This window comes from Colossoma macropomum, unplaced genomic scaffold, assembly GCF_904425465.1.
Source record: "Colossoma macropomum unplaced genomic scaffold, Colossoma_macropomum, whole genome shotgun sequence".
Taxonomy (NCBI): domain Eukaryota; kingdom Metazoa; phylum Chordata; class Actinopteri; order Characiformes; family Serrasalmidae; genus Colossoma; species Colossoma macropomum.
In genome coordinates, this window is record NW_023494791.1 from 2541750 (window position 1) to 2566659 (window position 24910).

Genomic DNA, 24910 nt, shown 5'->3' on the forward strand with positions numbered 1-24910 from the left:
GACGCTTGGCATTGCGCATAGTGATCTTGGGCTGGTCTGCAGCTGCTCAGCCATGGAAACCCATTTCATGGTGGCATCTATGACAGTACAATGTTTAAAGACACTGAGTTCTTCAGTACGACCCATTCTACTTCCAGTGTTTGTGGAGATTTTATACACCTGTTATTAATGGCTAAAACACCTGAACTCAGTAATTAGGAGGGGTGTCCACATACTTTAGGCCATATAGTGTATGTATATTAGATACTTCACTGCTATGAAACGAGCGCCTTAAGGTGAGCCCAGAATGTAAGGTGAGAATCTGTGTGTCCTCTTATTTTCTCTCATCCAAAGTGTCGTGAAACAGATTTTTAAAATTAATTGATTAGTTTTTTTCCCTGTCCCTGATTAACAGCAGCTTAAAGCTACCTGATCTTATATCAGCCTGTTGCACTTTCTTATTCAGTCATACATGTCAGCCCTGTGTGTTTATTTCAGTTTAAATGAAGGGTGCAACATGGCAACAGTGTTTGTCCCCTTTTGTCTGCGGGTTAGCGCCTGGGGCGAGAGCACTCATGGGCAAGTGAGCACATGCGTCTGTGTCTTTGTGCAGAAGCGTATCCTTGTTGTTTTTCACTGTGTGCTCTTGGCTTGCGTCGAAAGTCCTTCACCTTTATGTCAGGAGGGATAGGCCGGCTATTGTTCGGGACCACGTAGGGGAGGCGAATCTGCGCGGCACTGTAAATGTTTAGACAGGTTGCTATTCTACAGCCTGATCTCAGTGTGTTCTGAGTGACATTTAGCGTCGAGAACGTGATGTGTAGTCATTAAGGGTGTAGAATTGACCTCATTGTCTATAGTTTGTTTTTGTGCCTCAGCCTGGGCTGGTGTTTGATTAATGGATGGTGAGGTAGGAGCGATCCCTCCTGTCATTAACGCATCTAGATTTGTTTACCTCCGTTTATAAGTGAATTCCACTCATTTAGACTCTCTGCAGGTTCCACAGCGAGCTCTCGTTGACTCATGAGCTCTGTCTTGCTGTTGTGTGTGTGTGTGTAATGTGAAAAGGGAGACTCGTGGAGGAAATAGGCCCCAGATGTGCATGAAATTGTGGAGAACAGTTTTGAAAAAGGCCAGCTCCTCCCCCAGTGAGACATGGACACCCTCCCTGACTCGTGGTAGGAGGGGCAGGGCTGGAAGGTCTTGGGTTTGGGCTCCCATTTTGCTCTGTGTTCACCCCTGCACTCTTTAAAGGGTCCAAAATGTTCCCCACTTTTTTTTGAAATAAAGGAGTTTGATGTGGTTTGTAAACATTTGTTAAAGTTTCAAAACGGCCCATACTGTCCATATATGGAAACAAGGCAGCACAAACAGCCTGGTTTGAAATCGTTGTGTCTGTGACGTCACAAAAACCAACTCATTTAGATATGAGTGCCTTTTCGGCCTGTCTGAGTTTAGCTGCTCACACTCACTGAAGTTATAAGGAGTGTGTTATAAGCAGCCATGCTTTTTGAATCAGGCACAATACAGAACAGCCAGTCAGAACAGAGCTCATTTACATATATCAGTCTTAAAGGCACAGTGACAAAAGCAACCTGTTTAACTGTAAGGGATAAAGAGAGGCTGGAAAACAGTCATGTAGAAATTACAGTAAAACCACACAGATGTCATTAAGTGGACCTTATGCCAGAAAATTGTTGATTATGGGCCCTTAAAAAATAAATAAAGGTGCCACATACAGTTGCCACAGAAGAGCCACTTTTGGCTTCCACTTTTGAAGTGTAAAGAACCTTCTTCTTAATGTAAATGTTCTACACTAATGTAAGGGTTTCTAACAAGAGCCTTTAAATTATGTTGAAGGCATTCAAACCTTTGAAATGTTCTTCATGTTTACACACCTCATTTCCAAAAATGAGTTCATTGGAAGTTCTTTAGGGAAACAATTTTTTTTTTTTTGTTTTTGGCATCACTTTAAATGACAACTTTAACTTTAAAGGGCCGCTTTTCTTACATTTTTTTGTGTTTTATCTTTTTTCTTGAGATCTACTAATGTTTGTGTGGTTTTATGTACCAAAAAGCAAATAAATTCATTCCTACATGGCCTTTTTTCAACCTTTATCCCTTACAGTTTAAAAGGCTGTTTGTTACTCTGCCTTTGAGACTGATACATGTAAATGAGCTCTGCTCTGATTTGGTGTCCTGTATTGAGCCTCATTCAAAAAGCAGTTCAGGCTGAAACACCCCTTATAACGTCAGCGTTAGTGGGAGGGGCTAAACTTCTATAGACTGAATTGGAGGTTTTGTGTAAACGGGTTGTTTTCCATGACATCGCATAACGTTTAAAATCAGCTGTTTTTGCAGGTTAGTGTTTTTTGCACTTTGGACTGAGTGACTGGTGTGTTGAAGCTTTAACAGTGTTTATATACTACATTCAACTCTTTTATTACAAAAAAAAAAGTTAGCACAATTGGTTTTCAAGATATGGGCTGTAAGTGTCTCTGTTCAAAGTTCACAGAGACTATGAATGGAATTATTAAACAAATGTTAAAATACATAATCAGCAAGTTTATATGCACTTCCGTAATCAGATAATGGGGAAACTCCAGGTCTACATGAGTCAGATAATAATCAGATGCCTGCTTTACAACCAGCCAATAGACTCACAGAAGACGTGATGTAAACCAAATGTAAAACTCAAACTTCATGCTGACTTCGCACCACTTTACTTGAAAATATGAACATATATCATCTAGAAGATGAAGAATATTTAAATTCCTCATTTTGTCAAGGATTCTGTTTCACTTATTTCCGGTACCGCCGTCCGCTTTCACACATACGCAGACTGAGAAATCCGAAAGAAATCAAAGTAAGAGTTCACATGCACTGACAAATCTGATTACTGAGCTAAAAATCCAGCTTATTTATCAGATTTCTTAATCAGATTTCTAGATCGGAGTATGGTGTTTACACGACCATTTGAAAAATCAGGTAACTGCAGACATCTGATTATGATCGGATTATTGAGTGCATGTAAACGCACTCACTAACTGCTTTCACTGCATTGGCTGCATTGCAAGAAAATCATATATCGGCTAATTTTGCAGGAATAATCCATCCTTTTGCGTTTAGCATCAGTTTAAATGATATATTGCAGTCTAAAACAATCATAATCAGGCAATTTCAACTTTTCATCAATATTGATTAATCATTTGTACTGACTGAACGTTTTAGGCAAAATATCTAATTTAAATTTTTAGGACCAATATTGTGATTGTGATTTAAATGTGATTATTTTCATTAATTAAATGTAAAAATGATTTAGAACGTTTATTTTTTCAAGAAGATCAGCACATCCATTTTTTCACTTGAAAGTTGAAGGTGGTGCACCTTCATTATTAAATTCCCTAATTAAAATGTATTAAAGGACCCACATCTTGGAAAACCCACGATAGCTGTGGTCATTGCTAAAGGCCCCCTGCACTCTCCTTTGGTAGTTCTGCTGGTGTTATCCTCTTTAAGCATGCACTGCGCTCAGCTCCCACAGTACGTGTGTTGGGTGAAACAGAAGGACAGCCTCTGCATGCATAACCTTCAGTGAGTTCTCCTTGAAGGCAGCACACATTCCTGGGTGCCTTTTTGTGATCAATATTGAAGTTCGTCTTACCGGGCGAAGTTTTCAGCAGGGGCTTTCTGATCACAGATCAGTTCTTAGGAAGTTCTTCAGGGTCCCGAGTGCACACAGGCCTGGGGCTTTAAGCTGAGCTGCAATGGGAGGTTTTGTCTTTCACAAGGATTCCAGGCCAGCAGTGAGGTGGAGGATTTATGTTCCTGATTAATTGCCTTTCAAATAAATCTCAGGTATGAGCCTGGGGGCCGGCCCCTTTCAGAGACAGAAATGAGGTGACACTAAAACTTCAGTGTGTTTTAGCCGTTGGTTGACTCTTCTGGTCTGAGAAACAACATCGGCGCTTTGTTTCCAGTGCAAGTGAGAGAAATGAGGTGACACTTTGGAGTTTGAGTGAGTTTCAGCTGTTGATGGATGTTAATACTCTCTACTCTTCTGCTTATTAGGTGTATTTTTATTTTACCTTTACTTCTCTGGTCATTTTATCGGAAACACCTACCATGTACCTTTATTAGCACACCTACATTATTACCACCCTTCATTTATTCGGTCAAAACATCCTTTAAGTTATTTATTTTTGGCTATTTTATTGGGTGCACGTTAGGCCAATGGTTGACAAGTAAGCCGTTAAGTAAGTATATAATAAGTAAGTAAGTAAGTAAATAATTAAGTAAGTAATTAATTAGTAATTAATAATTCCACTCTGGAATTTTTCAGGAGATATTTGAGTAGGTGGGGTACAAGATGATCCACTTGCATAAAAAATCAGACAGTCAAAGTTAAAAAACGAGAGTTTCCAAAACTGGAATTCGAAAAAAAAATTAACTAAAAGCTACAGAGAAAATGTGGCTCCTAACAACCACCTGGAAGAGCTGGTCGACCCCAAAACTGCCCCCATCAGATAAACAGCATTTAAAGCTTTCATCTCTGAGAGAGAGGAGAAAATCAAGCTGCTTCAGATCTGAAAACATCCACAGGTGTTTCTGTCCATCCTTCCACTGTGAGAAGACGACTCAGCGCTGTGGGTCTGAAAGGATGTGTAGCTGTCAAGAAGAACCTCACTGAGAAAAGGAGACGGACACATCAAACAAAGAAGCTGAACGATGGACTGACCACCCCAGAGTCCAGACCTCAACACCACTGAATGTGTTTGATTACTTCAGAAAATGATCAACCAGCTTTTAAGACTGAACTTTGGAGGTGTGTCTGCAGATTCTTTGAGGAGCTGAAAGTGAGTCTCCTGAAAAGAATGGAAGCTGGAATAAAGGGGAAGAGTGACTCACTGACTCAGACAGCTGAGATTAGTGTTAGTTGTTGAGGCTTCTGTGTGATTTTCTGTTAAATATGTATTTTTTCCGTAGACTGAGATGTAATGTGATTCGTACAGCATACTCTTACGATAAATTAAGCGCACGTTCACACGGACCGTGACCTGTCAGATTTTTAAAAGCTCTCTAAAACATAGTGGTAGCGTCACAGATGCCCAGATGATAAGAGCTAACTTACGCACCACTTCCCTCCTGCCTGAGCCCCAAATTCCATCCTCGCGTTCATCTGCATCAGATCCCACCCTCCTTCTTTTTAGCCATCCCTCCAGCTCTTGTTCCCATACCCTTGGGTTACCACCAACCTTATCCACATTTTATCAGTGTGAGATCTTTTTTTTTCTCCTCTGGTTTGTTTTTATCTTACTGAATAGTCGCTTTTGTGAAGTAAGCCAAGCACTATGTATGAGAGGTGCTACACAAACAAAATTAAATTTTGCTTCACTTCGTCGTTCTTTTGCTTTGCTATGGGGATGTTAATGAGCCTTGAAGAGGGCGGTCTGTCTGTCATCGCTCCCTTCATTGCTGTGTAAGTGAATGGAAAGAGGTGGAGAAGATGGATGGAGCTCCGAGGGTCACACCGTTCTATTTAATCAACTTTGGAAAATGAGAAACGGCCCCAGAAAAGTCGAGATTATTTTCGGTTTGCAGTTTGTTCGTTCAGACGATCCCACTGATTCCCATATTCCACTTCTATCCTTACATTAACTTGTGATTGATGAGCTCTGCCTCCTCAGCTCCTAATCACAAGGCAAAACTGGCTGAGGATTTGATGGAGAGATTAGCGCGTGACCAAGCTTTCTGCCTTTATACTTTTCAAAAAAAAATGAAGATCTTCTGGACTTCTGCCTTTATTATCACGTCCTCCCTTTTCTGACAGAGCTCTGCTGAGCTAGTGGAACCCATTGATTTATGGACTCCAAAAGAATCGCGCCAAACGTCTCTCTGTCCATTTTTTTTTAAACTTCGTTCCTTTTCCAAAGCCCTCTGATGCCTCCTGCTATCAACTGAGATACAGCTATCATCTCCACAAATGGACCAGAGTATAATTAGGACTGACTCAGAGTGCCAGAAAGGTTTTGGCCTGACCGGTGAAACCCCAGACGTTGCTCTAAAGGAGTGAACTTTGGCATGAACCCTTGCAAAAAAAAGCCAACGTCTGTGAGAATAAGCAGAAGACAGCAATATGAGCAGGAGAACGCCTGTGGTGGTGGTGGCGGCGCTGAGCTCGGCCTCTGGACGTGTGGCCAACTGAGCTGTGAAGGAAGTGGAACAGACGAGTGTAGATAATGAGCAGCCAGACTCCATCTTTCTGCTTTTTTTTAGCCAGTTCCTTCTTCTTCATGAACCTCCATGACTCCTTGAAGCAGCCTCTTCTAATACGCTATTTACGGTCCCACCTCAGCACTGAGTATTAGCTCAGTGAGTCAGCTGTGGGGGTACACGGTATATCAGCAGCCGTTATGCCTAAGTTAATTATTTTTCAGGAGATGTTTCTGAGAAAATTAGTCATAAGATAATCCACTTGCATAAGGAAGGAGAAAGGTGGAGAAAACAGGAGTTTCCAAAAGTGGAGAGAAAATGGGCTCCTAACAACCACCTGGAAGACCTGGTAGACACCAAAACTGCCCCCATCAGATAAGCAGCACTTAAATATTTCAAGAGACCAGCTTCATGAACATTACTGAAAAAATGACCATAAACTGACTGACCAAACACTTTTAATGAGTTTCCTTAGATAAATCTCTGTTGAAGTTCTATGTACAGTCTGTGCAAAAGCCAGAGAGCCGCCCTTCATTTATTTAATTTCCAGCCCCGTTAGAAAAAGTTATTCATTTTTAGGAGATGTTTCTGAGGAGATTAGACATAAGAGAGTCCACTTGCATAAAGAAGGAGCAAGTCAAAAACTGGAATTTGAAGCTGCAGTGGACCGTGTGTTTGCAGGGGGGTGGGGGGTGGGGGGTAACAATATAATCTTGTTATAATTTTCTTGTTAAAAAATCTTAATTACTGATATGATCAGCAATTAAGTTTTTTTTTAGCAAGAACATATCTTGCTATTTATTTTTAGATATCAACCAGGCTTGTAGAAGTTCCATATATGTGCACTTTGCATGTGTACAGTTACTGACTGCTGCACAACAGAAATTAAATATTAGACCAGATTTTGTTTGGGACCAACCAGCATTGCATTGAACATTAAGCACAGCGGTGTTGCTTGGGTTTTTACTGTGTACACTTACCGGCTGCTTCATTAGTACATCATTATTACCACCCCTTAATTGTGTTAGTTCCTGTCAAAACTGCCGTTAAGGGCAAGTTATTCATTTTTCAGCAGATATTTGAGTAGATGAGGTACAAGATGATCCACTTACATAAAGAATCAGACAGTCAAAGTTAAAAAAACAAGAGTTTCCAAAACTGGAATTCAAAAAATGACAAAGCTACAGAGAAAATGTGGCTCCTAACAACCACCTGGAAGAGCTGGTCGACCCCAAAACTGTCCCCATCAGATAAACAGCACTTAAAGCTTTCATCTCTGAGAGAGAGGAGAAAATCAAGCTGCTTCAGATCTGAAAACATCCACAGGTGTTTCTGTCCATCCTTCCACTGTGAGAAGATGACTCAGCGCTGTGGGTCTGAAAGGATGTGTAGCTGATCAAGAAGAACCTCACTGAGAAAAGGAGACGGACACACCAAACGAAGAAGCTGAACGATGGACTGACCACCCCAGAGTCCAGACCTCAACACTACTGAATGTGTTTGATTACTTCAGAAAATGATCAACCAGCTTCTAAGACTGAACTTTGGAGGTGAGTCTGCAGATTCTTTGAGGAACTGAAAGTGAGTCTCCTGAAAAGAATGGAAGCTGGAATGAAGGGAAAGGATGTTGAGGCTTCTGTGTCGTTTTCTGTTAAATATGTTTTCTGCTTTTTTACCTGATGCTATAAATGAACAACTCGTTCTTGGCTGTTTTGACTGGGAATTAAATAAATGAAAGTTGGTCTCTGACTTTACTTCCAAAATGAAAATTACCAGACAGTAACTCAGTGTCGAGACTAGTTTTCCCCTCATCAGCTGTGTTAATGTTGGGAAGGTAGCACTGAATCTGACATTTGATTCTGCATTTATGGAAAGTACATTTTTAATATTAGTGTTTTTTTCACTGCTGTATGAGGGGGGCGTTTGTTCCCCTCGCTTTCGGCTCCAGACCTGTTGGAACAGGCCGGCTCTCCCTCATGTCACGGTTCTGAGTGCAGGAAGCATGTCCACAGGCTAGTTACTGGCATCATCCCTCCCTCACAAACCTTCTGTCCTCTTACTCATCCATGCTCCAGGTTGTTGTCTGCAGACACGTTTGCAGGGGAGCGGAAAGTGGGAGAGAGATGTTTGGTGTGTTTAGCATTCCCAAAGAGGCCTGCGGTAGTTGTAGCTACTCTCTCACCAACATGTAGAGCTTTAGAAGCTGCTGTCAGGATGTTTCTCCTTAAACATTTAGTTCTGTTAGTTTATGGGTAAAGAAAATTCAGTGATGTCTCCTGTGAAATGTGCTACATAGGGAAAAAGCAAATTGAAAGCAGAGCTTAATAATAAAACAAGTGTTTCTAGGAGAAATAGGTTACATACAATACTGGGCAAAAGTCTCAGGCTGAAAGAATCACAGGTATAGGTATTTATCTGGGCAGCAAACATTTAGTTATAGAGACTAAACACTTCAGAATAAATACAAATAAACAAATCCACTGCTGTTTGATATGTGTGTGTTAGCTTAACCATTTCCAAAGCCTTCCTGGAAGAAGTCCAGTATTCACAGTTATGATCCAGTACCTGGTTTGTCTAATTAATCCATCATTAAATTAACTCTCTCTGTATGTGACATCAAAGGATGTTGTACATAAAAGAGTAAATATCTCAGGAACGCTGCATGATAGAGACTTACTTTTATTTTTGCCCCACAAGTCAGGAGCACAGCTTCTGATTTGTTGGCAAGTCAAGAACACCGTCTCTGACCGGTCAATAGACTTGACCCAAGGCATCAGTGGAAGCCTAACAACTATAACTCTTCAACACAGAGTAGGGCTGGGCGATAAATCGATAACGATAGGTATCGCGATATAACTTTTCCTCGATAGATCGATAAGACAGGTTTGATAAATGTTCGATATAATACACCATTCCCACACTTCCACGTTTTAGCGAAAGCCCTGGTGGCGTTTTCTACTGCAAGGAAAGTGACACTACTCGGCTGTCGCCAGGAGAGGGCGCACTTCCGAGTTTTTCGACTTGATTAGAGAGGGAGGGGGCCACGAGTAAAAAAAGGGTCGCCAAATATACTTTAGCAACGGCTGAAACGCGGAGTTATACATTCCCTGTCTGAGTGGAGCGACCGGCGATCTGTTCTCCTGTGACCGAGTGTGAGTGACGAGGTCAGTGGTGTAACTGTACTGACCTACAGCGAGTTCACCTCTTTCTGTGCCTCCTAACAACTTTAGCGGTGTTAAATCACATCTGCAGCGCCGTGTTACAGCGCCAAACTGCCATATTTTAGTATTAGTGCACTCTCGAGCAACGAAAGTGAAAGAAAGAAGTGGTTCATGTTGAAAGTAAACTGAGGAAGCTGTGAGGCGTTGGAGAGCGGGAGAGCGCTGTCTCTCCAGGCTAGCTGTTTTTAGCTGCTGGCAAACTTGAAGCAGCGCTCCGGCAAAACACGGTGAATTGATGATACTGTAGATCAAACAAGACACAAAATCACCTCTTTCAGTTTAAACGTGCCTAAAAGGAGGACTCTGTGACTGGTGTGAGAGATTCACACTGCAGATAATGCTTTTACACAGCGAGCGTCAGATATACTGCGGTTCACCCCTTAAACTACTACGGTAGCGTAGAGAAACCCAGCCGTCTAGCTGGTGTCTGAATACTGTGATCTGCTCTGACATGGATGTGGTGGGAGTGACAGCAGTGACCGACCGAACCGAGCTGACGATGTTGAGAAACTAAAGAGTTTAGCGCTGTTGTTGGCCACTTGTTTAGCGTTTGTAGCGGGGTAGCCGAGCGCTCGACACCAGACAGATAAAATAATCTGCTTTCTTTCTTAAATCATGACTATTACAAAAATTGCAGCTGTGCTTTTCAAGCTGATAAAAACAGCTCAGAAACTTTCTCCCACTGTCCCAAGACAGATTAGTGAAATGTTCCACTGTTTGCCGAGTGTTTGTCATGATCGGACCATAAGTGATAGTTTAAAACCACAATTAACCACCCAGGAGCAAAATCAGCCTTCAAACGTGAAAGAAATCATGATTTGACATTTATCGCGATATGTATCGATATCGAACGATATGAATTTTGTTTATCGTGATAACGTTTTTGGCCATATCGCCCAGCTCTAACACAGAGACATGGATTAATAATCACAGAAGACATTCAGTGTTGGATTTGTCATTATGGATTTATTTTATGTTAGCGTGGAGGCTGGATTACAAAGCTTTTTTTTTTTTTTTTTTAATTTTGGGCTAAATGTAAGAGGGACATAGATTTATTAGGGTGGGAACAAACCAGTCCAGCACCTTGTGAAGGTGGAGCTCAATGTAGGGGGCGCTGGTGCCTTTATCAACATAAGCCTGTCATTAGCTCATGGATGTACTGTAAGTTAGCGTGGCTGAAAAGTCCCCAAAAAACTCCAGTTTCCTGTAAATATGCAAATAGATATACTTCTATTCATACTCACTTATACTTTAGCTTCATTTTTGTGTATTTTTTATTTGTGCCTCATTTCCGTCTATTTTTATTTCTGTTTTGTATTTTCTGAATGGTATATGTAAGCTTATGTGCAACTATATGCCTTGCTACTGAATCACTATATATCTGTCTGTCTGCCTGTCTGCCTCTCTGTCTATCTATCTATCTATCTGTCCGTCCGTCCGTCCGTCTATCTATCTCTCTATCTATCTGTCTGCCTTTCTGTCTGCCTGTCTGCCTGTCTGTGTGTCTATCTATCTATCTATATATCCTTCTATGTGTCTGTCTATCTACCTGTCTGTCTGTCTGTCTATCTCTCTATCTATCTCTCTATCAGTGTAGATGAGTGTAGAGCACATTTCGCTCAGTTAAAATGAACCTTACCCCCTAGAAGAGCTAAACAGCTCTGTTAGGTAACAATAGCATCTTTTTGTTTTGCTTTGCTATTGACTGTACTCCAGGCGTTAAAAAAAGCACAGACAAGAGGAATTTGGGGGCGGGGTTTGGAGGGGGAGTACAGACTTCACCACAATCCGGCACTAAAATTTAATAAGTTTGTCTGTTTTTATTCCAAACTTAAGCCTCATAATGTTCATTAGGTGACATGCAAGAAACAGTGTCGTCAGTGTTTTCTCACATTGTCTGTTCATGAGGTGGAACCCCAGAGCCATTGACCCTCGGTTGTTGTCATAACGCTGTGCTGAATAAGTCTGTCCGGCCCAGCAGGCCCTGTCCTGCTCCCACCTGCTGACAGAGTGGCATTGATAAAGATGAGGTGTGAAAACCTCACCTTCACCACTCGCAGAATAGTAAGACTATTTAGAAAAGGGGGCACAGGCACCCCTATTCTCACGGCCTCCTGCCCGTGAAAACACGGCACATAGTTTCCAGCCAGGGATAATGACAGACAAATCCTGTTTGTAATGGTGAAGCTTTCTGGAGATCCTCTCGTCTGACCAGACGCTCAGCTAAGCCGGCTATAGCCTGCCGTGGGTGCATGTCCATGCGTGTAGGGTGCTGATGCGTGTATGTTTTGAAGAAAGGCAGAAGTCTGGAGGCGTCCTCTTGTTTACAGAGTGGGCGCTCTGGGGCGAGAGCGAGTGAGAGGGTTTATTTGCCTCTCTGTGATTCCCTACAGGCCTCTGATAGTGAGGCCTCTCAAGGCCAGGTGGCCATCTGCCCTCTGCCCTCACCCTTCAGTGGACACTAGAGGGAGATCCTTTCTGGAGCTTTTTCACTGTAGTACCTTATTTTACACTTCAATTATCTTTTATAGAGGATTTGTACTGTTTACAGTTGAACCAAAACAAAATGAATCTGCAGTGGACCTAGAGCTGGGCGATATGGCCAAAAATGTTATCACGATAAACAAAATTCATATTGTTCGATATCGATATCGTGTTTTAAACTATCCTTTATGGTCTGAACATGATAAACACTCGCCAAACAGTGGAACATTTCACAGATCTGTCATGGGAGAGTGGGAGAAAGTGTCTGCTGAGCTGTTTTTACCAGCTGGAAAAGCACGGCTATTTTCTAATAGTCATAATTTAAGAAAGATAACAGATTATTTTAGCTGGTGCCGAGCGCTCGGCTACCCCGCTACAAATGACATCACAGTATTCAGACACCAGCTAGACGACTGGATTTCTCTATACTATCGTAGTAGTTTAAGGGGTGAACCACAAAATATCAACATCAGACAAACAGAGTCCTCCTTTTAGGTACGTTTAAACTGAAAGCGGTGCTTTTGTGTCGTGTTTGATCTACAGTATCATCAGTTCTCCGTGTTGTGGAGTGACGGAGCTGCTTCAAGTTAGCCAGCTGCTAAAAACAGCTAGCCTGGAAAGCTAGCGCTCTCCAAAGCCTCACAGCTTCCTCAGTTTACTTTCGTTTAAATCATCTTTCACTTTCGTTGCTTGGGAATGCACTCATACTAAATTATGACTGAGCGCTGTAGTTGTGAGGATTGTGATTTTAACGCTGCTAAAGCTGTTAGGATGTACAGAAAGAGGTGAGTTCACTGTAGGTCAGTACAGTTACACCACTGACCTCGTCACTCACACTCGGTCACAGGAGAACAGATCGCCGGCCGCTCCACTCAAACAGGGAATGTATAACTAAGACTCATCTTCCTCGTGGCCCCCTCCCTCTCTAATCAATTGGAAAAACTCGGAAGTGCGCCCTCTCCTGGTGACAGCAGAGTAGTGTCGCTTTCCTTGCAGTAGAAAACACCACCAAGGTTTTCGCTGAACGTGGAAGTGTGAGAATGGTGTATTATATTGAACATTTATCGAACATGTCGTATCGCTTTATCGAGGAACAGTTATATCGCGATAATTATCGTTATCGTTTTATCGCCCAGCCCTATGGACCCTTAGACCAGGTCTGCCCAGAGTGTTTATTTTTTAATTTTAACTTACACAGGGCAGGTTAGCCCACTGAAGGCATGCAATAAAAACAGAAATAAAAGGGCATTTCTGTTAAGAACCATTAAAAATTATTCAAATATCTTGATTGAGCAAAACAAAGAAAATAAATAAAAAAGCAGAAATTACACAAAATTAAGAAAAACACACACAGCTCTCATCTACCATGTAATTTTAAAGTCTGAATGACTTTCAGTGGGCTGGACTGAGTTATGTAGACATTTTGAAAAACCTGTTGAAATCGCCTTTATCTTTTGATTGATTGGGTCGTATTATTTAAATATTTCTCGAAAGCCTTAAATGGACTGAAATACCAATACCATTCGCCAAACTAAATGGGCTGTAACAAAACAACATTAATACTGATCTGGCAAAAACTGACAAAACTGAGCTGAACTTGATATTGCGTCAGTTTTATGGCTCAGTCTGATTTGGTCAGACTCTGAAGATCAGACTACACGTTTGGCAAATGCTATTGGGTTCATTTCTGGCTGATTCCAGGTTGTTTAGCTGTTCTTCTGTCACAGCTGCCGACTGAAAAGCTGCTCAGTGGTGATGACAGTTTGGGAATTTAGTGTAAGGAGCTGGAGAACGAACTGCCGGCTGTGCAGCGAGTGGGCGGAGCTCGTTACTCTGACGTAGCAACAAGCTGCTCGTTAAGGAACTATAATTTGGTGAAGGAACTGCGAACATTAAAACATATTAAACGCCGCGTTCACGGCCCAGTTTATTAATTTATTACTTTATTTATTTAACTGTTGTATTAAAGCACGATCCTTTTTTGTCATGCCATGGTCATATTAAACCTTTAACAACTCTGATGTGTTTCCACAACAGGCCTTCGTCAGTAAGTCAAAACCAGTTGTTCACTTTATAACTACGTTTCTTCTTTAAAGCGCTTAATTGAGGTTGAGATTAATTGATGAACTGTTGCAAATGTGAATGATGTGAAGTGACAGCTATAGGCATTTTTCTTAATTTTGAGATCCTCGTTGACCCACCAGTTATCAAAAACCTAACACGGTCTGATCTTATTCAGCATTGATGACCAGGTCTGTCTTGTCTTTCTCCAGGGTCAGTACAAGCCTTCAGACCTGCTGTGCCCAGAGACCTACGTGTGGATGCCCATTGAGAGATGCATCCCTCGCCTTGAGACCTCCGCTTACGCCCGCCTCAATGAAGACGGCCGAGCAGGTGAAGCTCTCAGAAACTCGCAGCACTATTGACCACCATTACAAACCATCAGTAGATTATCTACATGTATCTACAAGCTTGTTTTATGATCTCATTTGAAGTCTATGAATCACGATGTGGCTCTGCAGCTATTGTGAGAGCTTGTCAGTTTAATAGTCCCACCCCATGACCTCACGTTGGAAGAGCTCACTACGCTGTTTGTATTGGCTATATTAGTCGTATTAGTCAAACACCTTGAAATAGAACTCACAATTGTGTGTATCAGTGCGCAGAGAGCACTGTGTGCTGTTTCCCATGACGGGAATACATTACACACGTAAACTGTGTCAGCTGTGTAACAGTAGCCCGTCTGTAAACACGCTCCCTGCATGTCATTCTTCTGGATCTTGATTTGTAAGTCTGTATTTACAGATTCATGCTCTGTTAGCGAAGCGAGATGTTGATAGGGCCTGTTTGTGTTGAAATGACCCAGTGCTGGCAGTTCAGTGAGGTCGGTGCTGTGGTCATTCCCGGACATTGAAGGGATAATGGCCATGACGATAATAATAATAGAAATAATATCATAGCCGCCTAGAAGACGCCAGAGAGAGAGGGAGAGCCTGACAGCTCGAACATTTACTCTTTTTTCCCAGTTTTGACTGTTTTTCTGTGCCTCTGCTTCTAATTCTCTCTCTCTCTCTCTCTCTCTCTCTCTCTCTCTCTCTCTCTCTCTCTCTCGCTCTCTCTCTCTGGATGCCTTGTCTTGCTCTCGTTCTCACATTTCTAATCATTTTTGTTCACTCCTTGGAAAAACACATTAACTACTTGCACGCGTCTGTTGAGAAAAGGGCCTTTGTGCACTCAGAATAGTCTGTATGGAAACTCCTCAGGCATGGCAGTTGGGCTAAAGGTTTAGCTTGACATGTATGGTCAGAGGTATCACTGTCAGTTATATCAGTGATCGGGTTTACCAGATGTCTTGGCGATTAATCGACTAAGCAGAGTACTTTTTTAAATAGGCCAAACAGTAAAAATGGGCTTTTTGAACAATAACAAACCAAGCATAGCCTCTTAGAGATTCCAGATTATTATTAGCTAAGATAAACAAGAAAGTCTATAGATAAACTTACCTATATATATATATATATTATATATATACACAAATGCATGTATACTATTGCTGTCGATAGAAAACCTTGTATATCTAAAATTACAACTTTACAGGAGAAGGAAAAAATCTACTTTACTTTTAATGTAAGTCAATGGAACCAGACTTTTTTCCAAGTCATTTTGGGCCGTTTCTTTTAGTCCATTCATCATGAAATTTACACGCAATGTAAAGAACAACAGGCACTTTCAGATTATGTCAAAAACTGAAAAACGACAAAAATGGAGATACAAGGTTTTCTTGTATGTGTATATATATATATATAGAGAGAGAGAGTGAGAGAGAGAGTCATTAGTCTATGTGCCCTTCAGGCTTGTTTTGTACTGTAAGAGATCCACGTATAATAATTTAAATATTAGTTATCATGCAAATTGTCAATGCATATTTGCTGACTCATCAATAATCAAAAGTAAAATTTAATAAATTAGTTTATTTAATAGACTAATAAAGTTTGTGCTATAAAACATAAGTTATACAAATGTTGATCAAAATTGATCAAAAACAAGGAAGAAAATCATCTCTACAGTAATGCTGTTTCAGTAGCTATTTCAGTATTTCTAGTAGTATGTTAGCACTAGGCGTAATGTTAGCACTGTGTTAGCACTATATTAGCACTATGTTAAACACCAAGATTTGGAGCATGTAAAAGATTCTCCGTGTTTTATTTAAAGCTTGTAATAGAGTATCAGTTTTACAGTGACTCAGTCCAGCTCCTTAAATTCTAACCAATGGGAGAGCTCGCTTGGCTGTATCTGCCCAGATACCACAGAGGAAACAATTACGATTGGACAGTTTTTCACTACGTTTTAAAATTTAACCCCTTTAATTCCAACCAAAACTTCACAATAAAACCAGAGTATTGTTATAATATTTGCGGAGTTTGAATGCAGCAAAAGCAATGACTTATTGAAGGATTGCAAAAGTGTGGAGAGGCCATTGCTAAGGTATCCCGAGCGGTTGCTAAGATGTTGTTAGGCTGTTGCTGTGTTGTTAGGGTGTTGTTTGGCCGTTGCTATGGAATTCCTGGTGGTTGCTAAGGTGTTACTAGGGTATTTCCATGGCTTCCAAGGTGGTTCCTACGCTGCTGTTAGTCTGTTGCTATGTTCTACCAGGTGGTTACTAAAGTTGTCGCTGGGCTGTTACTATGGAATTCCAGCTGGTTGCTACTGTGTGGCTAGGACATTCCTATGGTATCCCAGGTGGTTGCTAAGGTGTTGTTTGGCCATTGCTGTGGAATCCCATGTGGTTGCTAAGGTATTACTAGGCCATTGCTAAGGTATCCCAAGCGGTTGCTAAGATGTCGTTAGGCTGTTGCTGTGTTGTTAGGGTGTTGTTTTGCCATTGCTGTGGAATTCCAGGTGGTTGCTAAGGTGTTACTAGGCTATTTCCATGGCTTCCAAGGTGGTTCCTATGCTGCTGTTAGGCTGTTGCTATGTTCTACCAGGTGGTTACTAAAGTTGTTGCTGTTACTATGGAATTCCAGCTGGTTGCTACTGTGTGGCTAGGACATTCCTATGGTATCCCAGATGGTTGCTAAGGTGTTGTTTGGCCATTGCTATGGAATCCCATGCGGTTGCTAAGGTATTACTAGGGTTGCTAAGATGTGTGGCTAGAACATTGCTATGGTATCCCAGATCATTGCTAAGGTATTGCTCGGCCTTTACTTTGTTATCCCAGGTGGTTGCAAAGGTGCTACTATGTGTATATATATATATATATATATATATATATATATATATATATATATATGTATGTATATGTACGAGGGACGTCCTTTGAGAGATATGAGAAACGTGTAAGCGATCTCAACATTCCACCATTCATTTCCTGTTGGGCGAAAAATTTGTGTTTCAGCGAATGCTGTATAAAACCATACATGTGTTTGGTCCCAAATGCCCAACTGCACCATTCCCTTATAGGCTCTACGATCCTGCAAGTTGTGGGGTTCTAGCTCCAAAACTGCGACCCTTGAAAACGGCACAACATACCTAGAATAATAAAATGAAAAACTGTAAGTTCCAGTTTAAAAATGAACTGAAGTGTATTTTTATTTCAGAGAAGTCATCAGGCTTTTCTGACGGTCTTGAAATCCTGAGAGTTCCCTACGAATCTAAAATCCAAATTCTATTTGCTTGCTTTAATCTGTATTAGTTCACCTTCATCTGTGCTCACTCAGTGCTTGTCACATGCATGTCACATCCAGGATCTCTTAGCAGGTTGTGCAGTGAGGATATTCAGAATGCAGTGTTCTGCTCTGGAAGACAGTTACGTAACCGGAGACGTACACAGGTTCTGTTTATATTTCCGATTAAACTGGGACCAACGGCTCCAGCCGACGTTAGAGGGGCGTGTAGGAGTTTTAGTAGATGTCCCAACACAAAGCCCTTTGTTTTCCACTGTTAAGAGCAGTTAAGAGCCGGTGAGAGCACTTAACTAGTATTCTGTCAACATGGTGAGGTCATACTTGGAGCCGGTGCCATGCTGGGAGGTAAAGTCGAGAGTGGAGGAGCTCCACGGCGGAGCATTCTGGGACGCCAGCAGGAACGGAAAAACTGAGGCTGCCGAGTCATCCCTGGACCGGTTGCGGTGCTTTCACCAATTTTTTTTCTTCTCATCCTGCATCTTTCTGTTCATCCATCATTTTCTTGCCTGCGTGGTTTCCCTCAGTTGGTTCTCTGGCTGGGTTTGGGAGGCTGCCAGAAATTAGTAGAATCTATTTCTTTTCTTTGCAGACTTTGTTTATTGGTTTTAGCAAAGACATACATTTGGATCACTGAAACATCAGATGTAGTTGAGTAGAAGAATAATCAACAGACAAGGAGAGAAAAGAAGTGCAGAAGTTTGGCGCCCGCAGTCACAATACATCTTTTTTGTCTAATGTATTTTTAATATATATGTATATTTTAAGCCGTGTTTATAAATTTTAATGCACAATTACCGCTTATTTAAGAGTGTTCTCTGTTGAGGATGTTATTTACATTTAGAAAATCAGCAAAACCTAATTTGACCGAGAATGTTTAAACTTTCTGCATACAAATAAACAGTCTTGGGCAAAAAAGCGCAAAATAGCAAAACATTAAGCTTTTAATGGTCAAATCATTAAACAAGCAGATGCAGCGAGTCAGTGTGGGACAGTTTTTCACTTTGCTTTCTTTAAATGATGAAGTTTTGCATGTAAATTTGCAGACACGAGTCAGTATTGATCCACTCAGTACTGAAGGCTTCAGACAGCTGAAAAACATGGACAAGCTAGACCAGATATTCTCTATAGGGCTTTAAATCTGGACCAGTCAAAACCATCAATAAATCCATTATAATTTTGAGCTTGGCCCATTTTTTGTCCAGAAGAGACAGAGTGTGTGTGTGTGTGTGTGTGTGTGTGTGTGTGTGTGTCACTGCTGTCTGAACAAAATCTTGTATCTCCAAGATTTTACAGAAGAAGGAAGAACATTCCTAACTTTGAAGGGAAGTTAATGGAACTGGATTTTTTTCCAAGCACTTTATGAAACTTCTGATGGTCCATTCAACATGAAGTTTTGGCACATTGTGAAAGTTAGCTGGCACTTTCAAGTTCTCTAAAAAGGTCAAAACAACAAGCTATATATATATATATACATATATATACATATATATACATATATATGTGTGTGTGTGTGTGTGTGTGTGTGTGTATAGTGAACTAAGTACTGCCACTAAAGACTACAGTGTGACATCACCCCTAGAGTACATATTGTAACTTTTCCCATGTTGAAATATGTGGAAACTTCATCTCTTTGAATCGGAGTCTTTTGACTCGTTGTGTTTCGTGTTAATGCGTTACCTTCACTTTGGTCACTCTTGTCGCTCAGGTTCCATTTTTACACCATCAGGCTTTAAAACTCTGGGATGCGCGTAAAGCTGGTGCTTTTCTTTAGGTAAATATTAGCATTATAGATCAGCGATTTTGGTGTCGGATGAAGCGCAGGGGGAAGGAGGCTGGGCTGGGGTCAAGGACGGATTAAGTTCACATACACCAGATCCTTAAGGTGCTTAAAGAGTTTTGACATTGGCTTCCTGGACCTTTGATGAAGAGGGTGTCCTGCAAGTGTCGTGTAAGTGCTGAATTAATCTGAAATTAATCCTTATCTGAAAACAGAACCAAAGTTCAGGACCCTCTCGTCCAAAAACAGACACCAAAAAATGATAAAAGCTGGCAATGAAAACACTTTGTGTATGAAAAACATATTGCAGTGTATCCCATGAAATCCAGCGTCCTCAAGAACAGTTGTTCATTCAGTTTGATGAATTCCATTATTTGTTAGTGTTTCTTTGCTTTTTGTCTGAGGTTTGTAAATGTTTTCATCATTTGATGAACCGAGTGCACAGACGGCGAGGCGTGTTAGCAGGGACTGTCTACTCTTGATGCTCCACATGAACAGAGATTATAAATCTTGAGTCTGAAATTGTTCCACACAGCTGATATTTTCACCGATCTGCTGATTAGACTGTTTGAATATGACAAAGCGGTGCAGGAGAGCGAAGAGATAAACGTCTTATATCACTATTTCTCATTTTTCATTTTCATTTCTTATTTTCATTTCATTTTCGTGTTGCAGTAAATTTGCTCACTTAGATTGGAAAATGTTACTAAAAATCAATGAAGCCGTTCAGGTTATTTTTCATTGTTTAACCAGTGTCATTGCTTGTATATCCAAAAAAAGAAAATGTTAACGTTTTAGTCATTTTCATTTTTTTTCCAATTTGGTCCCAGTGTTTGTCATGTTAATGAGAATAACTTCTTGTCCTTTTTTGGTAAAAATTGCAATTTATGACCATTTTCAACTGAAAAAATTCTGAAACTTAAATGTTATTAGATTTAACAAGCCACTGTTGAGGTTTGGTCGAATGCGTGTTTATGTACTGAACATGGCCTCACTGTAAACAATCCTGACAGTTACCCACGAAAACAAACTTTCTCTGCCAGTCTTGCTGCAGAACACGGCAGGCCTCTGGTCTTGATATGTGTTTGTCTGATCCAACTCGGTGGTGACTGGCAGTCAGGCGAGGGCTGTCGTTGCTCATAGTGTTTGCGAATCCGTCTCTTGGTGCCTGCAGTCCTGCTTGGCCTGTTGTTCTTGGCCGGAGGAGGTTGACTATTTCAGACCCACTTTTCAGCAAAGCCTCAGAGCCAGCGCAGAACAAGCCTCACTCTCAAGACTTGCATGAAGGCCTGTGCTTGATGGATCTAACCTAAACACGGTTTCCGTGCCTTCCAGACCCTTCTTTAGACCCTCTCCAAGTTGGCTGGGAGAAGAACAGTTGGTGGTTGGAGAGTGTCAAGTGTAATTATTGAAGGCATTGAAATTGTCCGGTGGTTCACCTTTGTGCCGTGGTTACTCAGACCCCAGTGTACGAAACCCACAAACATACGAACTCCAAAGCATACAGCATTCCCACTAAGGCTGGGCTTGGAAAATTCATGGAATGCGACCGGATCGAAAACAACCTTCCAATAGAAAAACACCAGGATATGCATTTGTGTTGGTGCGGGAGCCGTTCCCAGTGTAATGAGAATAGCTGATGCGGTCAGAAGTTGGCGGAAGATTCTTAAAGGGTCAAACGTGTAGAGATGTGAATGTTAAAAGTTGACAATGAGTGTGTTTACATGCACTTAATAATCTGATAACTGCAGAAAATCAGACTTTGTCAGTAATCCGATCAACACGTTTACATAAACTTGAGTAATCAGATAATGGGGAAACTCTAGGTCTACATGAGTCAGACAGTAATCAGATTTCTGCTTTGCAACCAGCCAATAAACTCACAGAAGAAGACGTGACGTTAAACGTAACATAAAACTCAAACTTCATAATGTGGCGTTTTTTTTTAAAAACATCGCACCATTTTGCCTGAAAATATGAACATACATCATCTAGAAGATGAAGAATATTTAAATCCTTCATCTCCTCGAGAACGTTTTTGGTTTCAGCTTACTAATTTCTGAGAAATCCGAAAGAAATCAGAGTAAGAGTTCACATGCACTGAGAAATCTGATTACTGGGCTAAAATCCAGCCTCTTTATCAGATTTCTTAATCGGATTTCTAGATCGGAGTACCCTGTTTACATGACGATTTGAATGATAGAATAACTGCAGAAATCTGATTATGATCTCCTTGATTAGCGTGGTGACCTACTGTGTGTTAAAGTGGAAATCCACTCTTCAGAATTTCTGTGCCGTTGAGATAAAGAGCAGTTCAGAGTGGTTTGGTGTGAAACGCTCTGTTCTAGAGAAACTTTCCGAGTCAGAGTTGTTCACAGTGGTGGTGATAGGAACCAGACATCCACCTCTAAAAGCTCCCTGATGCTGGCTGATGTCTGAGACATTGTTTTACGATAGTTTTGAGAAGGTTTTGGCCTGAAACTCAATCCGTTCATGGTGGAGAGGTATGTGCAGGGTGTCCTACTATTTCACCGTCATCAACATTCCATATAAAACTCAAGACTCGTGTTGGTTCACTGGTGGTTCTGGATAGTAAATAAAATGGCTATGTGTTGTAGACATGGTGACCCCTGGTTCCTATCACCACCACTTAAAATAGCGGTAAATCTGGTTAAAAAGAAGTTTTCTTTGGGGAAAGTTTTTTTTTAGGCCAAAGTCTTCTCAAAACTAACATGAAACAATGTGCCTGATTCATCACCTGTTCATAAGAAGAACTCACTCACACAGTTTTCATGAAGATACTGACATTCTCCAGTGTTTTAGGTAAGAACAGAATCTACACACACTCAAGAGCACAGAGGGGAGAACAGTTCTGTAGTTTGAGAACACAACATGAACCTGACGTAGACTTTTTCTTAGGATCTTGATACGAAATTAAAGAAAGACTTATATATTGGTGGATAAGGCCCAGTGTCTCAGACATCAAGCAGTGAATTCATAACCATTTTGTGTAGTAACTTTCTGTGAGGGAGCTTTTAGAGGTGGACGTCTGGTTCCTATCACCACCACTGTGAACAATTCTGACTCTAGATTCTCTAGAACAGAGCATTTCACACCAAACCACTCTGAACGACTTTGTTTGCATCTTAACTGTTGATTATCGATGGAAATCCCTTTAATGCACCAACCTTTGACAGTGTCTTTGTTACCAAGCAATGTTTTGGGCTGGTATATCTTACTTTAACACCAGTTTGTCTGGCAGGGCCCCATTAGCATGACCCAAGGCATCCTTTAAACTACCATTTCCTGCTGTTCCCTTTTGGTATCGTCTTCTTTTAGTGAGCATAGTGCATGCAGTGAGGTTGTACTCCGAACCAATATTACATATTATTATGCCAACACAAGCACAGCTTTCCAAAAGAATTTATTTCATTTCTCCACCTTTTTGCTATATATGGTTCCTATGGTGGCCTTGACGCTGATCTGCAGAAGGCCTAAATGCGATTAAGGCCAGGCATAGCCCTGCCAGTACGTCAGCCTGTGTCGGGAATAGTAGCTGCTGCTGTGAGTCTGCGGTCAGAACAGGGCTGCTTTTTTTCTTTTTACGTGTGTCTGGCTGTGTTTATTGAAAGCGTATGTGGAGATTAAGTGAGGCGACTGAGTGCCAAGCTGTCCTCTTGAGCAGGAGAGGAGCACAGAAAGACCCCTGATCAGCAGAGCTCAGTGGTTTTAATAAAATCCTGACCCTTCTCTGCACGGCCAGCAGCTACTGGACCCATTTATTCCTTCTAACCTGATTTGGAAGATGCTACATGTACTGCAGTCAAAGAAACGTCCAGTGAGTCATTAAAACACTGTTCTGGTTCTGAAGGGTTCTTCTGCAGCTTTGCAGTGCAGATTTAGACTGCAGATGGCCTCGTTCTCTTCAGCAGGTACCATTCAAACGTTCAGATTTGCTCGTCATTAATATATATATATATATATATATATAATTTTATTTAATATTCAGTAGTATCCTAAATACTGTAGACCAAATACCAAAAAGTGCAGTCATATGCAAAATTTGAACAGATTACATGTTTTTTGATTTTCTAAGTGAAAGTAAGTTAAATTACCTTCTACAGAGAACTTGAATACGCCATTCTTCTGCCAATTTTAGTGCACATTTTCTTCTTATATGCTGAGTTTAACATATTGGATAAAAATAAAGCAGAAAATGTTCTAAAAACCTTTTGGACAAACCACATTTTTCCCCCTGTATGTTAAATTCAGCAAATAAACAGTAATTTAGTGTGAAAGTGTTTTCTCTGCAGAGGATGTGTTCATTTATTTACACTTAAAAAATCAAAAACATGCGTAATTTGACCAGAGACGCACAAACTTTTGCATACAACTGTGTATTTAGATTTATTATTAATATTTGGGGGGGGGGCAACAAAAGTTATAATTATCTTCAATTATCTGCCTTAATATTTTATCACTTTTTTAGCATTCTGAATACTATTTAAAGCTATTATTATTATTATTATTATTATAAATGCAACCAAGATTTCAGTCTTTTTAGAATCATCTACAGCTCCATTTAATGTTCTGGAAATTTCTGAAACATGTTTACATACCTACATACAGGTTCCTAGCTTCCTTCTAATTAACTGCCTCCCTTAGTTACTGTTGCCATGTCCATCAAACTTTTAGTTCAGGCTGCCTAGAAGCATCTGTAACACAAAGGACACAGGACACAGGAAAGCACAAAGCACACAGAGGAGAACATTTAAAACATTTCCATTCTAAAATAAACTAACTTTGCACGAAGTTCAGTGCAAACATTTGAGAACTTATAAACTGTGAATGTTTGGCCAATTTAAAGCAAACAAAAACATGTTTTGTAAAGCATGGTTACATTAATTACAGCAGGGAAATGGTTCAGTCACTGGACTTCAAAGCTGCAGACTTTCATGTCTAATAAGGAGGAGGTTTTAGCGACAGACGCTGCCCCTTCAGATGAGCTTTTTTCCTTAGAAATAAATGGTGGGAATGCTCAACATCCTGGAACTGGGTCATTCCTCTAATATTACATTTAATGCTTATAATTATACCCCTTTTTCCCTCGCAGTCAGCTGCGATAGCATAGCAACAGCCTAGCAACACCTTAGCAGCCACCAGGGATATCATAGCAATGGCCTAGCAACACCTTAGCAACCACCTGGGGTACCATAGCAGTGACTTAAAAACATAATTTACATTTACAGCATTTAGCTGACGCTCTTTTAACCTCTTCAAAACGCACTTCGTCATATTCTTCATAACTTTCATATTTCATAAGCTACGTTCTGAAGGTGGGGGTCACATGAGAGCTGGAACTGTCTTCTTTCCAGTCTAATAGATGGGTGATGTAATTTTAAACCCTTATAATAAAAGAAGCTGAACTCACAATTTTTTTTGTCTACTGAAAATCGACCCATTTTTCCACAAATCTGGGCTATAAACTATAAACAGATGGCGTCTCTTCAGTGATCTGCTCTGTAAAAATTATTATTATAAAATAATACAAA

General features: G+C 40.7%; 1 protein-coding gene across 6 annotated transcripts in view; it reads left to right on the top strand.

Moving 5' to 3' along the window:
* The window catches only part of LOC118810103 (arginyl-tRNA--protein transferase 1), a 188267-nt gene that overhangs the window by 146146 nt on the left and 17211 nt on the right, over positions 1-24910 (top strand). For all 6 annotated transcript variants that reach the window (XM_036573645.1, XM_036573641.1, XM_036573642.1 and 3 more), the window contains one exon: positions 14171-14291. In XM_036573645.1, coding sequence (XP_036429538.1) covers positions 14171-14291 — 121 coding nt within the window. The remainder of the gene's footprint in view (positions 1-14170; positions 14292-24910) is intronic.